Source organism: Carassius auratus, linkage group LG48F (assembly GCF_003368295.1).
Source record: "Carassius auratus strain Wakin linkage group LG48F, ASM336829v1, whole genome shotgun sequence".
Lineage (NCBI taxonomy): Eukaryota > Metazoa > Chordata > Actinopteri > Cypriniformes > Cyprinidae > Carassius > Carassius auratus.
In genome coordinates this window covers 1,271,301-1,288,948 of record NC_039300.1, presented here as the reverse complement: position 1 = coordinate 1,288,948, position 17,648 = coordinate 1,271,301, and the positions used below count along the sequence as shown (strand labels likewise).

Here is a 17,648-nt window from a genome sequence, read left to right as displayed (position 1 = left end):
TATGTGAGCGTATGTGTGTGTGTGTGTGTGTGTGTGTGTGTGTGTGTACAGGTTTTTATACAACATCACACGAGCATTTTAAAGGATTTGACAGAAAGAGTAATGTTGTTTTAAACTGTCTCTCTGCACTTTATGAGTGAGTGATGTGGGACTGAAAAGAGGAAGAGATGGAGGAAGGGGAGTTGAGATGGGAGGGGAGAGATAAGAGGCGGGAAAGGAAGTGAGACGGAGAAGGGAGGAAAAGAGGAAAAAGATAAAGAGATGGAGAAAATAGCAGGAGGTGGAGGAGCTGGTGCAGCTATTCTCTCCAGCGCTCAAAGATAAGACCTGTTTACAGCAGCTCTATGGGAATACGGCCCAAAAATGATATGATTCATACCTTTTCTATAAACTTTAAAAATAGTGCTCATGTCAACGCTATGAATAAAGGTCGGCATGAGAATTTACATGAATAAATATGAAAATAATCTCATTTTTTTTACACGGGTTGTACCAGTTTAAAATATATTAATTGTCTTTTTAAACTACTTTGACTTCATTAAAAATAATAATTATAATAATGATAAATCACATGCTCACAGGTCTTCACATGGTCTACATATAACACTTATAGTGGCCATGGCTGTTAAATTAAATGGGGAAAAAAAGAGGAAAACACCAAAAAAGTGACCCATGTACTCACTTTATTTCTGTCTTTTAAAGTCATAAGGCATCTTTGCATGAGAAAAACAAAATGTGAGTAAGAGTAATGACCCCCCCCACCCCAACAAGGGAGCTGTTGAAGTGCCCCAGTCTAATATCGTTCTCAGATGTTAACACTCTGTTGTACTGTGTTTCTCTCTCTTAGACCCATACAGGAGAGAAGGAGAAGATCTGTCCGTACTGCGGTCAGAAGTTTGCCAGTAACGGCACACTGAGAGTGCACATCCGCAGCCACACAGGTCAGGACCTCCTCATCCACACGAACACTGTATTCTGTCCTCTCATCATCTGTCCTGAACTTATCGATCCCCAGAGGCTGGATACAACTCACAGAGATACTTTAGCAATACTTTAGATGCTTACTTCATGGCATGAATACAGACAATGCATTCAAGAAAAAAAACCCATTTGGCATGTTTCTCTGTCTCCATCTTTCTCTTTTTGAACATCTCTGCATGGACATGGTGACAGAGAGCATGATCATTAAAGAGCCTTTATAGTGGAGAGCTTAACATTCCAGTGTGCTGCCATAACAGCACACACACACACACACACACACACACACACACACACACATATATAAGGACTTGTTTTCTAACCCCTAGCCCACACATGCATACACATAGTTCATCAAGGCCAACACATGCCCAGTGGAGTAAAAACACTATGTGTGTGCTGGAATGCAGTAGACACGACGAGAGTGAGAGTTGCGCCTGAAAGAAAGAAAGAAACACTCTTTGTAGGCATCCTGCATTGTGACCCCTGACCTCTGCTGCCTGTAAATATGACTTTCAGTTTTTCAACTGCACTATTATTATTTGCTCTTCTTTTTGTAAAGCGATGCATGCTGAGAAACTTCAGTGTTGTGGGGTATCTTTGTCTACCTGGTCTTGACCAGAAGTAAGAATAATAATAATAATAATAATAATAATAATAATAATAATAATAATAATGATAATAATAATAATAATAATAATAATAATAATAATAATAATAATAATGATAATAATAATAATAATAATAATAATTCAGTATACAGCTATAGACCAGTGTATTGAGTCACCCCCCCCCCCCCAAAAAAAAAAAAAAACTGGATAATTTGGATAAAATAATAATAATAAAATAAATCTTGATTCATCCATTCAACAAGTGATGGATAGAATCGAGTCCCCAGCCCATTTTTTTTTTTATTTAGTTTTTTGATATATTTAGTTTGTGTAGTTTAAAAGACGTAATTCCATTATATGTGTTGAATGATCAAGCTATAGATCTAGCAGGAAACCCCGCTGACCTTTCCCCAGCTCACCTCTCCTCGATGGGGTTAAACCCACACTGACAGCCTCTCCTCTGGTTCAAAGGGTTAATCTCAAGATGGTTTGTTTGGTTTACCTGCTTGATTAGAAGCTTGATTCACAGTTTTTTTTTTGCCAAAGTTAAACTCAACCCAGTACTTCCTATAAATGAAATCATACCTAATTAAAACATCTAAACCTGATCATAAACCCAACCATCTGTTTCTCAGATCCGCACTTAAGCTCAACTAAACACAAAATGTTCATTGCACCCGCCCATTAACTTCCAAAAAGCTGTGTTTTAAGCTCTTTTTAATTTCTGTGGTGAAAGCGCCTCCTTTTCAGACAGCGCTGAATGTGCTATACGTGTGATCAAGGCTGTTTATTTGGTAATGCCGGGTTTGGACTGACAGGGCACAGAACAGCTCACGCCATGTCTGACTTTTGGAGAATAATGCAAATTCACCTTCGCTGAACTCAACGTGCTGATGATGTCATCCTCTGGCGCCACATGGCATTTCGCTCTTTAGCCAGCGCGGCATACAAAAGCCACCTTTAAAAACATACACCCTCACCTCATTTCCATTTAATAACACCAAAACTGTACCACTGAACAGCACTATGAATAATTGTATTCTCTTTAGCTTATGTATAAGCCCCATAAAAAATATCCATATGACTCGTTTCTTATATTTAAAGTCTTCTGAGGACTTCTGAGGAGCCATTTTTACCTGATTTAACCCCCACCAAAAGAGTTTTGTTGATATAACTCAATATATTTAAGTTGATTCAGTAATACTAAATCATTTTATATATATATATATATATATATATATATATATATATATATATATATATATATATATTGGAATCTAAAACTAAGTTAATTTCCACAAATCGAGGTTAAGGTGAAATTGTTTTGGTGCTATACCACAAATAACCACTGGGTGACAACCAAACAATTTCTACATTTCTGTCACAATATTGCTTAATCACAAAATTGTCATCAAATATGAAACCTTGAGACATAGCCCTATCAAACTATATGGTTTGTCAAGATAATAATATTATTTTTTTATTATAAAATATTGTAGTAAATTTTGTAATGACACTTGACACTGTGCACTAGGCAGATGACCCCCTAAAATGATTTAAAGTATTATTTCCATTATCAAAACACAATGTCTGATTTTAAAACAGTTTTCACATGATGAATTCTGAGTGTTTTAAGATGATTACTAAATAATGCGTCTTTTGCGTTAGGGTCAAAAACTTGCTTGAAAACTCCGACCTTCGGCATGGTGTGTCACGGCCTTAAGATGCAGTACGGAACGTCAAAGTGCATAGAGACAGGGCTGTTTTAAGACGGAATGGGTGTTTCTCTTTAAAGGTCGAACTAAAAAACACTGTCCAAACAGATCACAGGACTCCGGCGTGAATGGATGTTCTGTTTACATGTATTCATTAGTCTTGGTTTGCACACTCTGCTGGGTTAGTGTGGTGCCATTGGTCGGAGCAATGCAGGAGGACCTGAAGGAAACACTTACGGAATGTGAAGGGCTGAATGACATCATGTGAGGTGTCAAGGTCTGGAAGAGGCTAAAGTTCCCTTGGTTTACATCTCATTTACACGAAACTGAAAAGAGCCATTGTACCGCCACAATGCATAAGGTGTGTGAGTGTGTGTGTGTGTGTGTGTGTGTGTGTGTGTGTGGAAAAGCCTATGTGTTTGCCTCCAGGACAGATCAAGCCACATTAGTCTAGTGCCCTCATCAGTGAAAGTAGTTCAGCCATGAAGTCAGTGCACATACTATTGAGGGACGTAGGTGAAAGTGACACCAAACATTAGCCATGATCTGAACACCCTCTCTAAGATTAACTAGAAACGTTTCCACAGAACTACGTCCTGTTTGGTCTGAATGTAGCCCTGAATGTAGCGTGCCATTTAAGGATGGATTTGGATGTAGATTTCCTAAAACTCTCTTTGGAAAGAGTTGTTTAATTCAGATTCACTACTGTAGTAATATTCAAATCTGGCAGATGTTAAGTTATTAAACCAATTGAAAGCTGCAGTACAGAAAATGCAATACAGAACAGTGTTATTTTAGTATTATTATAAACTATTAGAATTTTTTAAATATTTTGAATTAGCATTTTATTTTTTATTTTAGCTTAATTGTTATTAATAATGAAGTAATTTTTGCTGTGTGTATTTACTATTTAAATTTAAGATTTTCATTTCAGTTTCCAATTGTAATTTTGAGTGACTTTAGCGTTTCAGCATATTTCAGTTTTTAGCCAAAGCAAAATTTCTCATCTAATAATTATACTTTATTGCAGTTTTATTTCAATTAACAATTATTATTATTATTATTATTATTATTATTGATTTATTTTATCAATCATAACCCCAACAGAGAATGGATTATTGAGCAAGTACATAAATAATTAGTGTAAACCAATGAGAAACATCACTGATGCAGTAGATCATTAAAAAAGGTAACCATCTAAGGAATCATTGTTAAACCAAAGTTTCAACATCAGACTGGACTTTCAGGGATAAAGAATCTCTGAGCCTTATATTTAAATCAAGGGATGGTCTTTTTCTTGTGGGTTGTGCATCGGCCCGGCTCTATTGAATCTATTGTTTTGAGATGTATGTGTGGCTGTCAGTCAACACACTGGTGTGGATACTCACTGTACTTTAGAGTTGTGACGTTCGCGAACGAACCGATTCTTTTGAACGGCTTATAAACATGAACAATGGGAGCCGAGTCGCGGCTGGAGGGTAGTCCTTCTTTCTGTCGTTCTTTTCTCCTATGCGTGTTTCCCACAGATGCACACAAATGAGCTCCTCCGCGAGACAGAACAGTTATGGGGGAGGGGCGCACCCAGCGCAGGCCAACCCTTTATAACGTGATGATATTAGTTATTAGTTGTGCACGCATCCTTCAAAGTAGTAATAGTATGTGGACATTTCCATTTTATTTATTCTAATTTTATCTACTTTAAATATTTTTCAATATTTAAAAATGTTAATCAAAATGTTCTTGTGCGATAGCAATGTTCTTGTGTGGAATTGTCCGTAGTAAAAGCTGTTTTTCAAAGAAATTTATTGCAGCCGACTTTGTTTTTGATGTTTATTTGTGAGTAGGTATTGTATGAATAACATAAGTCAACATAGCTTTACACCCACACACACACACACACGCACACACACACACACACACACACACACACACACACACACACACACACACACACACACACACACACACTTTGTACTAAAGGTAAACCCAAAATAGTGATGTAACTGTCTAAACATGGTCACTGTCACCTCATCATTCCTCCCTGTGATTATTTCCAGGATAAACTGAGATGCCCCCAAGCTGGCTTCTTAAAACTGATTCTTTTGAAAGGCTCTTTGAAAGGAACGGATCGCGAAGATCCGGATCCCCTCAAAGAGCCATAAATCCCATCACTACTGTATTTCAGAATTATGCACAAAATAAGGAGTTTCCCATAAATGCCAGATTTGTTCTTACCAACTGAGAAAAAAAAAAGTTATTTTATTAAAGTGCGCTGATTATATCTAACGATTGCAAAGTTAGTTCAGATCATGTCAAACCTTGCAAATTATAATTGTTGTTATACTTTGTTCTCAAACTTTTAATGCTAACAACATCAACATATGTGTAGTAGTGTGTATCAGCGTTATCTGTAGATTTCATTTGAATCTTTAATTGTCATCGAAATTTTTTTTTTATTTTAACCACAAAAACTATTTAATATGTTTATGTTAATCTAGAATGACAATTTTAATTATTCCAGCTGCTGTAAGAAATAAATAACAACAAAACTATACAATATCAATATTTACCATTGCATTGCTTATAATTCCGATTTCACTCCTCATTGTATCTGTCCTCGCTCTGGTCACAAGACCAATGTTGTGGGATGCAGGTCCAATATGTCTCCGAAAGGCCATTGGTTGTACATCACAAATCTAGACTGGATGTGATATTTTTTTTTTTTTTTTTTTTTTTATAAATACACACCACAGAATCTATTAACAATGCAACTTAGCTTGGCTACACTGAACCTGAAGGTTATTTAAAAAATGCATGGTTGAAATGCAAGTACTTATTTATTTCTTTATTTATTTTATTAGTTGAATCATTTATTAACTCATTAACCCATATTGCCCAGACCCACAGAGGAGGTTTTTAAATGAACGGGCAACCACAGTGACCCTGTTCACAATAGTCATACAGTGTGCATGGGATCATAAGGGTTAGATCTTACTTCATGTAGAACCAATTACTGCGAGTTTCTTCATCCAGAGGAGAAGTGTGAAAAACCTTTGGGAAGCCTCACAAAACGGGAAAAACCTCCCTCATAGATGTTTAAACTTTATTGAACTGTTCATTAAAAAAGTTTTTTATTAAATTACTGTGGTATACTTAAGGTTATATTCTAACAATAAAATGTATAAATATTAGTTTATACCACTGATCTATACATGACTGGATCACTCATCGCTTTCTAAACTGACAACAAGCAGTGAAGCCACCAGAAGTGTTCGATCCGCCATCTTACTAATCGTTGCTGGTAGAGCGCACCATTGAGTCACAGCTAAAACACTGACCTAAAATCACCCGATCTGAAGCAAATCAGTCAGACGGGGTTAGTTTTTATGTTTGTTCCAAGATTGTGCAAATACCATTTCCATGTAAAACGTTGTATGCTAAATGAATAATTAATTAAACCACCATTTAAATCAAAACCTGCTTCAAAATGAATGCTGTTAACAAAATCATTTTTGAATCATTTTCATTTAGCACCTACTGTACTGTACGGATAAAAACACTATAACAAAATTATATAAACAATGAATAACTGTACAAGGCAAATAAAGGTGTATGTGTATACAAAGCATTAATCTTTCTTCAGATTTCAGAATGAGCACTTTGTCATTTGTTATATGTATGTCGAGGCCGTGTCCGTCGGATGTTTATCATGGTCAGGATGTTGCTTCTGTAATGAATGTAACTTTTTAGTAAGTAGGGAAAATTAAAAAATAACAATTTACATGCCTAGGGTGTTTGCATTGTACTAATGTACACAGCTACTTCATATTTAAAAATCTCTGACTTGTTAGGTGATGTTTACTCATTAAATTCGTATGATTTCCTATTAATTCAATGTAATGTATGGTGATACTAGGGATTACCAATATGGAGGCGCGGCGGCTTCACTTTCATGAAGTCATGAGCAATCCAGTTCTCTATTGAAGATCAGTGGTTTATTCTCAGCATTCACTGACAAAAGATTGCAGCTGGTAATGCACTCCCGCTGTGGTTAAATATAGACCAGAAGCTTTTAAGCAGCCTGAGATTTCACTGGATGTACATAGGCTATACATCCCATGCATAGAACCCATCTAACCTGCTTCAGCACACCTGAACTGTAATCTTGAAGACCTTGATTAACTGCTTCAGGTGTGTTTGATTAGGGTTGTAGCTAAACTCTTCAGGCCAGTGGGTCCCCAAGAGCAGGATTGAAGACCTATGCCGTAACTTGATGAAAGGCATCATGTTTTCCTTATCCACATTTCTTTTCTACCAGAAGTCTGTTTCATTCACTTTTGTTTCATAGACCAGAGTCAGGGAGGTACTACACCAGTATAGTTGGATTACAGTCTATTTAAAAAAGCAGGAGTTTGGGGATCCATGCTCCACTCAGCGCTGCTCAAAGACCAACTGATGGATTTTGCACACAATAATGACAATAGATTGCTTTAAATCCAGTCTGATTCCAGTTTAATGGCCTGGCTTTACATAGTTCCCGTTGGTCATGATGCACCGTGCACAGGTTCGAATCATTCCACTGGAAAACAAAGTCGTGTTTACAGGATACTGGTCTTAGAATGTGTGTTTCTCAGGAAAAACTGATCCCTGGATTTGTCAGAGATTGCAAGGTTCATGGCGTGAAATGAAAGGTATTTCTTAGTTACTGTTGCTTTAGTCACACAACATATTCCACATTGTAAGACAGATGTCCATAAAGTAGTCAGTGCTTACTACTTCTAGACAGATGGAAATTCTGACCACAAAGTTTAAACACAATTTCCGATCATTTTGTCAATGTTGTGTGGAAAGTCGTATGCAGAAATGGCTATAAGTGACTGATTTGTAAATAAGCTAAGCTCTAAATCTCACTTAAAACTAACGGTGAAGTGTTGCTTAACTACAATAGGATCCATTGTTGAAAACTGGCTAGTCATGACTGTTGTCATAAGTGGTGAAATGAAATGTTATGGCCAGTTAATTGATTGATAAATGGTTTAATAACCATAGTCATGAAGCTATGAAGTGATTCATTTAGTGATGCAACTTCTTTGAAAGAGTTTCAATGTCTAAGGTCATACTTTAGTTTGGGAACCAATTCTCACTATTAACTAACTAATAACTATTTGCCTATGACTTTTGCCTCAATAAACGCCTAATTTGCTGCTTATTAATAGTAAGGCAGTTGTTATGTTTAGTTATGTGTAGGATTAAGGGATCTTTAATATGGTCATTTAGAATAAGACACTAATATGAGCTTTGTAAGTACTACTAAACCCACGTTTCCACTGAAATTACCCAGAACATTTAATCCACTTGAAATTATAAGGTTCTATCTGTATTCCGAGTAGTTTTGAGTTATTGAGCTTCAAAGTTATTGTGTTCCATTCAACTGTGTAGATAGAACCTTATTGTTTGTTTTAGGTAAAAGTCAGATAATGTACACAGCATTAAAAAAATATATCACATAATGTAAATACGTTGACATAGAATAAGAATATGTGAATAACTCAGTTTTGACAAAAATGTCAGATAGAACCTTATAATTCCAAGGGGACGATTTGTACCAGGAACTTTTTTTTCACAAGAACTTTTCCGCTCAGACCTGTAGCTTTCCACCGCGGTCTAAAGTACTGTGAAGATTAGGCAAATAGTATGGGGACATAGGTCTGCGCACGTTTCTCTATACAAAGTACGCACATTTCAGACTTGCATCCTCTGTAGTTCAGACTTTGCAAGTTCGACTCACGTGGACAGGATGCCACAAGTCCGTTAAGTCTGCAAACAGCAGAATTATATTACAAATTATATTTTATGTTTTACAACTAAAAAGGCATCGAAGCCAGCAGCAAAGGTCAGAAGGACTAGCCGAGTCAAGTCGAGACTGCTCTCGTCGTTAAACATGAGCACTGAGCTCCCGCTGATCGCGTGGAGCTGGTCGTTTCCGAAATCGGTGTAACAACATTTTTAAACAGGCGCTGTCTTTATAAATAAACCACAGATTTGAGTTTTAAACAACTACATCCTGAAATACTTTTAAAACTACATTTCATGACACAAAAACAGTAATATTTTGAAAATTATCAGAATAAATGGTGGTTGAAATCACAACGCGGTGTGTACTCAAATAATCAGCCTCCTCAGCACCCAAGTCCTGTCCACGAAAGTTCGGGACTATTGAAAAAGTACTATCTTGACTTTCTGAGGGGCAAGTTTTTACCCAGAACTTTTTTTAGATCCTGGTTCCTGCTGTGGAAACACATGGGTTACCAGTCCAAAGTCCCTAGTTCCTGGGTAATGGTCCGGTGGTGGAAACAAAACTTAATAAAATAAAATATGCATGCTACTAAGCAGCTAGTTAATAGTGAGAGTTGGTCCCTAGACTAAAGTGTTACCAAACAAGTATTTGCTGCAAAAATGTGGTGCAATAAACCGCTATTAAACCTTGAGGATGCAAAGTGGTAATATCTCAGGGCTGGAGTGACATGTTTATGGTGCTCAGATGTGGAAGGATAGCATGAAATGTAACAGCACAGCTGTAGGAAGTCCTGCACATATATCTTGTAATGCTAAAGGAAGCTGAGGCACGCGCGTATGTGTGTGTAGTGATGGGTAATTCTTTGGGATGTTCTCGCTGCAGGAGCTTGTGTTCTCACAGTAGTCTAACAGTGCACGCTTACACACACACACACACACACACACAAACTGTCCGTCCACATCTGGAAAGTGAAACCCATCCAGTCCAGTAAAATTATGTATGTGTGTGATATAAACATCTCTACTGAACGGCCTGCGGCTGGATCCAAACAACAGAAGAAGAGCAGCTTTTTCCACTTGAATGAATTCAGATTCAAGATGTGTTTGGGGAAAAAAAATAAAATCACAGTTACTGTATCTGCCACTGTTGACTGATTTGATGACAGCAGTGAGATTAGGACTATGCAAAACAATGCTTTTTCAAGGCTGATTAGTTGGAGGGTTGTTTGAATTAGGGGCGGCCAGTGTTTTTCATGCTAGAACAAAATGATGGTCAATCCCAACCCATGCATTTGTTCTCTTTCACATTTTCCTTTAATTTAATTATATATATATATATATACAATTATACTTGCTGAGTGAGCGAACAGTTCATGCACGGTACGCGGTGGCCAATGCGTTTAACAGACCAGAAATAGAAACAGACCCTAAAAACGCGTGGAAACCGCTAGGCGCGTCTTTCTCCTCCCTTCCAAAGCGCTCGGGCAGAAGCGCTCCTGAGGCGTCTGTCTTTGCTAAGCAACAATGACGTGCTCTCTCCATGAGACGCGGAAATTTCAGCAAAGGATAAATGGATTTGCAGCACTAAAATTCGCTTGCGATTCGCTTACGGGAAAGGATGAAGCTGATTGGTTAGTTCTTGTCACATGACCCGCGGTGCGCTTGCGGCATTCTGAAAAGTTGAGATGTTTTTACATTTTGCGGTATCTAAAACGTACCAAACCGTACCGAACCGAACCGAACCGTGACATCAGTGTATCGTATCGAACCAAACCGTGACTTTTGTGAACCGTTACACCCCTAATATATATATATATATATATATAGTTCATAGATAGTTCACCTTCAGTTGCTGTTCCCCGTTGACTTGCATAGTGCTTTTTCTTTTTGTTCACAAAATGACAGTTTGTTGCAATAAACTTTTCCTTTTGAATGAAAACTTTTGAATGAGCTGTCAACACATCTGTTCAGATGGGCACAGATATTCGATTCCCATGAGTGCGACAGATTCTTTTTGTGTGTGTTTTTCTGATCTTTTTTTCTTGTCACTGCAGAAAAAGCTGGCCAACCAATAAGATTTACGCTTCTGGTCACATGCTCAAAGCCACTGCTATAGCAACTTGGAGATGCTCACAAACACTGTCAGACTATTTTGCATTGACAGTGAATAGCGTAAGAATCCAGAACAGTTTCTGTTGTTACTATACATTTTGTTGCTTCGTGTTGTTTTATCTAGTCCTTATTATTATAATTTTTTTTTTATAAGTGCCACCCGCTTTCAGAGAGTAAATTAGAATTTGAATTTAGCCTGCCTGCATGCTATTTATTTTTATTTTAAAAAAAATCACATTGGTCTGAACAGACAAATCGCATATGAAACTGAATGTTTTTGATAAATGAACAGCCTTCATACTGTTATCATGTGAAAACTTTCGCTAATTAAGCAAAATCACCTTCAGCCAAAAATGACCCCACTAGTCGACTGTCCTTACACATCTCTGCGTGTGTGTACATGTACTGAACACAGCACATACATGGTAACGTTTAAGCCTGTGTGGCAGCCACAAAATTAGTTGTGGAGGTCGGTCAGTAATCACTAGGTCAAGAGTGAAATGATTGAGTGTGTCTGTGACTGATCAGAGTTAATCAGTTATTGCTCAAAATCGATCAGTATTGTATTACTGCACTATTCCAGTCAGCTGCATTCGGGCCTACATTTACTGTCTGTGTGTGTATGAATGTGTTAAGCTGCTTTGAATGTTGGAATTAGAAAGAGGAAGCCAGGATGGAGTGTGTAATGGACTGGACTAATGGCTTTCATACTGAAGGCCCTGAGCTACAGGTACAAAGATCTCCCTGTAACAGCAGCACAATGCTCAGCATGTGACAGGGACAACCATCTGTTCACCAGACACACTCACTCTCATACGAGGGGGTGCCAAACGGATCGATTAGCAGACAGGGGTGTCTGGGGCCACAGGGGACTGACGGGAATCCGGAGAGAGAGCAGAGACACTCGGGTCACACAAAGTCGGTGTCGCATTACAACACATGCTAAATCAGTTAGCATCTGAAATAAAATAAAAAAAATGCATCAGTTCACAGCCACAACAAGGTATTCCTTTTGTGTGTCATCTGGCAGTCAGGTCACTTTTAATAGTGGCAGTACACACCTTTGGAGCACTTACAGGAATATATATATATATATATATATATATACATACACACACACACACACACAGTTTATTTATTTATGTATATGGAAAGTACAAAAAACATAATTCCAGCCAAAAATTTAAAATAAAGAAATACTAATAAAATAAATAAATAAACAGAAACAAAACAAAAAAAAAGTATGGTACATAGAGTATAAAAGAAATGGGAGCAAAACCATTCATATTAGTGACATTTCAAAAAAGACCTGTTGTATGTTGTGAATAGCATATAGAGAATAAAAAAGTCACTTTCAAACCTAGCATGCTATTCTGTTGGTCAGTGCAGATCTGCATGACCAACTTGAACATGAGTGAAGTGGGGAACTTTCCCGATCTTTTATGATCGACAGAATTAAAAAAACAACTAGACCGCAAATTAAACAGAATGAAAGTTATTAAAAACCTGAGCTGCAAGAACCTGTACTGTATGGACACCCCCTGTGCACTATTTAGTGGAGCTATACGCTGCTCTTACATCAGTGTAATCCAACATCCTAAGGGAAGGATTTGCCCCATATCGGAGACTCCTATTATAACATTATATTGCATAATGGCGCAGTCACACTGCACTTTTCGTTCCATTGACTTCCATTTATATGCATGCAAATGCGTCAGACCGGAAACGCAAGCTCATGAGAAAAATTGCGCATTTCGCTGCGTTCCAAAGTTCAAGTTTGGTGAACTCTGACCTGCGAATTCACATAACGTGAAGATGTGGAACCAGTAGAAGATCGATACGTCACTGTGTGACCTCTCTGTACAGAAATTCAAACATGAAGGAAGCGCTATATAACTTTAGCTTTAGCACAGCGTCCTATTTTATATAATAGATATTTAAAAGATTATAAAAATAAAATAAAAAAAGAAGCTGCATGGTTCGCAGTGTCAGTGGAAACAGGAACAGATGATACATTTGAATGAGGACGTTTTATATTTTTTTATTGCTTGGGGTGTATATATTTATATATAGAGAGATACAGAGAGTACAAATAAGACACTTTCAACGCCGTTGCAAAAACACAGTACAAGCACACATTAATCCATGTTGTGATAATTGAGGAGAGACCATTTTATCTTGCTCCCGCCCTTATTCGCAGCGGCGTCCGAAATAATTTCGCACGTTTAAAGTCTAGTGTGACCAGCCCTTAAGACTGTGGAAGAAGTGGCATCATTTCAGTCAGGAATGGTCCTCCTCAATTCCATCTGCTCATGAGAGCACAGGCTCTTTTTGTCCTGAGCTAATCCCTGTTTTACAGACTTGACAGATGCTCAAATCCCTCGACCCAGGGCCCAGACTGAACACTATCTCACTGGATCCCTCTTCTAATGTTCTAAGACAGGCTCTAACCCAGTACCCTACTTATTATGATGGATCTCCTTCTGATGTAACCAAGAACATCTGTGAAGTACATTGACTTGTTTGTCAATAAGCTGACCTTTAAACCGATACTGCTTCATGAAAGTTCATCAAGCCATGCAAGACACATCAACTTTACTTCAATGGATGCAGTGGTGATAAATAGCTTTACAGGGTGAGGATGTTTCTTAAAGGCATAAATACACACCCGAATGCAGACCAAAACCAAAAAAAAAAAGAGTAAACCACTTCATCTTAAGAGATAGATGGGGATGTGAGATGTGGTATTAACATGCAGCTGGTGAAGACCAGTTTCAAGATTTTCTTGTATGTGCGTGTTGTCCTAAAACCATTTATAGAAATGCTTTGAAGGATGTGGAATGCATCATTTTTCCATTACGAAGAACTGTGCTTGGTGGACTATGCGGAGTGCTGCATTGCATCCAGATTTTGAAAGTATGAGGGAAACCTGTCACCATCAAATCAGCACCATAACAGATCATTAGTAACATCTCGGCAGATTCATTTGGAGAGCTGTCTCATGTTTAATGAACATCTTACATGTGCATTCTCCTTGAAGCTGAGCTAATTAACCTTATTATTCAAAGGGCAGCAAATATGTTTTCCTCGCCAACCTCTTTGTTTATCTAATTAATCTACTGTACATACGTCTTTTTGAATCCAACAGTTATTCCCTCGAGAGACAGCATTAAAAAGAAGGCGAAGGCAAATTAGAAAGGGATTGTTGCACAATCACGACACACACGGGAACACAGCAGTTGGCATCTCTCTGAAGGCAGTGTTTTATTAAGTTATGTTTTGCCATTTCACGTTTCTCTGTGGGGCTGCCCCAATTGCCAGGCTCATTACTTATTCCGAAGGGAGCCATTCTCTATCCAGAAAACCCTTATTTCATTAGCCCATAAAGGCCCATAATGAGAAAAGAGCTTTGTTTCACGTGCCTGGATTTCTCTGCACTTCCTGCTGGTGATGGCTGGATCTCAGGTTTTTTTGTGCCTGATATTTTACATATTTTCCGAAACTATCTTAATAATTCCTACGCAACATGCCAGAGCATCAGAAGCTGTGCCAGTTACAATTATACAGAGCTTTGTTTCTTATGCAGGGAAATTATTTTGCTGAAATCATGCAAAACTTGATTTGTAGACTGCGTAGTCTTGATTTTAGAATTAAGTCTGTCAGACTACAATATGGAGTAAATAATGCACAGTGTATGTATTATCTGCTTGGTCGAAAGGTGCACAACACAACCGTTTTCTGTCATCACAAAATATAAACTTTCTGATTACACAGCTCTATATTGCAGCGTTTCCACTGAAATAACCCGTAACAATTGTACCTGGAACTTTATTCCCAGGAACTATTTTCTCCCCAGACCTGTGGTTTTCTGTGTTTCCATCGGAGTCTAAAGTACTGTGAAGATTGGGCAAATAGTCTAGCGGAGATGACAGAGAGAGGAGAGGGGTCAGATCGATCTCCAGTTCAGACTCCCAGTCTTTTAGATCCCCCTCCCTGTTTTGGCACCAACACCGTTCCATACTCCTCTCACCCTCAGCCGTGATGTAGTGGGTGTAGCAGCTCTCTGCACTCACACCGTCTGAGGCTCTGTAGTCAGTTCTCACACCCGGTCTGAATGCTTAGGCACTCCACCTGGGGCGATCCTCCACTGAGTCGCTCGGTATTGCGCTGGCTCGCGGATCGCGGCAGGGATTGGCTCTCCATCATCGGTAGGGTTCGGCTTAAGCCGGAGGAGATAGAGACACAAAAACCTGTGTGTTTGATTTTACTTTTCTAAAGAGAAAAAATGATAATCTGAAGACACACAAAGTACTGATTTGGAAATCCTCTTTTATATTTTAGATTGCTTTTGTACACATTATTCCAAACTTGGTGTAATCAAAGATCGAACAGCGTATGTCTAGCCCTCTGTGAGTCAAATCATATATATATTCACATTCATAAAGATTAAAACGGCTCTGTTTGCATATATACATATCTGATTGAAATATCAGTATGCAGCCGTATTGATGTATCCAGTCAAGCTATACTTGATCTCGGGCTAAAAAAGGCATTTATGATAAAAAAATGTGGAACAAATTTTTACAAAAGATATCCAGCCTTTAGGTGCAGCATCAGATACATCTAAGATAAGTCACCAAATACATCTTATTTTGCAAGTTCTGTGTATGACACAGTTACTTTCTGCGTTGAATCCCACAGCATATTGGAGCCTTTAATATTATGCAGATTCCGAAGTTCTCTGCCAGGTTCTTTGTTCCAAAGCCGGATTGTGCCTGGCATCAAAATATTCTTGATCCAAAGAGGCGGAAGATTCCAGTCTTTCCAAGCTTTGATTCCAGTGGTGTAGAACCTTAGGAGTGAAGATGAAGCCATAATGTGCCTTGATCACCAATTAGAGCGTTCATTTTCCATTTAAACAGTCCTGGCACTGCTGCTCAGATGGGGATCAGTGGCCTTACTTCAAAACCAACAACTTGAACAATGATTTAACTGTATCTCAGTTACTAAAAACAGCTCACAAATAAACATGCCACATCACAGTCTTTGTTTACGAGTCTTGCTCATAGCTTTGACAATTGAACCAAATAACTGAATTTTCTTTTTTTCTTTTTTTTTTCAAAATGATGGACTCTGCTTTCTAGAAAATTGAACTCTGCTTGGTGCTCTCACAGCATGTTTCTGTAATCCAGCACGCTAAATATACCGTGAAGTAAAATGTTTTTCTTCATCTCCAGGCATTAATTAATAACCCTATAAAGTCTACTGTATCATGTATTACATTCCAAATTTTAAGATCTCTAAGTTAACAACATGACCAAAACTTTGCTGAATCTACTACATGCAATCACAACAAAAATGTGGAGAAATGGAGCTAAATGACAACTCTTGGAGAGTTTAGCCTGGTAATATGCATGGCAGTGTTAATGTGTTCAGTCTTAGTTGAATTGATCTGCTATGCTGCTGCTGCTGCTGCAGATCAAGTACATAAACCTGCTACGGCCAATACATCCACAGGCATGCTGCTGTGAGCATGTAGGAAATACTGCTGCTGCACATATAATATATATGAAATAATCCCCATATAATAACATACATGGAAACAACCCATAGCAGATCTATACAGGTGGAGCTGGGGAAGTGGAGAGATTCTGAAGCGCACTGTTACTGCTACAGCAAGCACTAGCTGAGTATTTGAATGTTGAGCAGCAAGCTCATTGACCGCTGATACGAAAAGAAACCAATCAGCTGCACCATGTTGTTAATGATGGAATTATAAAATTTACATTACATTTATTATAATATATATATATATATATATATATATATATATATATACACAATCGGCCGGTTTTTGGTCTTATAAATAAGTATTTGCTCAAGTTAAAAAAATATAGATGTGAATCATAACCCTTTTCTTTTTTGCTTTTTTTTTTATGAATGAAACACTTTGCATCTTTGTTTTATTCGCACCAACATTATTTGATTTTAACATTTTGGAATAATTTATATAACATACTTTTTTATTTCACTAGTAAAGATTTTTTATTTTTAATTTATAACCAAATTTAAAAACTAAAACAAATACTGAATGTTGATTAAGAAACATCTTATTGAATGTGTGTTGATTGTGTTGTTCGGACTGTGGCCTAATGGTTAGAGCGTCGGACTCCCAATCGAAGGGTTGTGGGTTCTAGTCTCGAGCCGGAAGGAATTGTGGGTGGGGGGAGTGCATGAACAGCTCTCTCTCCACCTTCAATACCACGACTTAGGTGCCCTTGAGCAAGGCATCGAACCCCCAACTGCTCCCCGGGCGCCGCAGCATAAATGGCTGCCCACTGCTCCGGGTGTGTGCTCACAGTGTGTGTGTGTGTGTGTGTTCACTGCTCTGTGTGTGTGCATTTCGGATGGGTTAAATGCAGAGCACAAATTCTGA

The 17,648-nt window shown here is 38.0% G+C and overlaps 1 protein-coding gene across 1 annotated transcript in view; it reads left to right on the top strand.

Annotated features, from left to right (window-relative positions):
- The window catches only part of LOC113068643 (PR domain containing 5), a 59,466-nt gene that overhangs the window by 28,014 nt on the left and 13,804 nt on the right, over positions 1-17,648 (top strand). Inside the window, exon 13 of the mRNA XM_026241433.1 lies at positions 848-941. Within this exon, the coding sequence (XP_026097218.1) occupies positions 848-941 (94 nt within the window). The remainder of the gene's footprint in view (positions 1-847; positions 942-17,648) is intronic.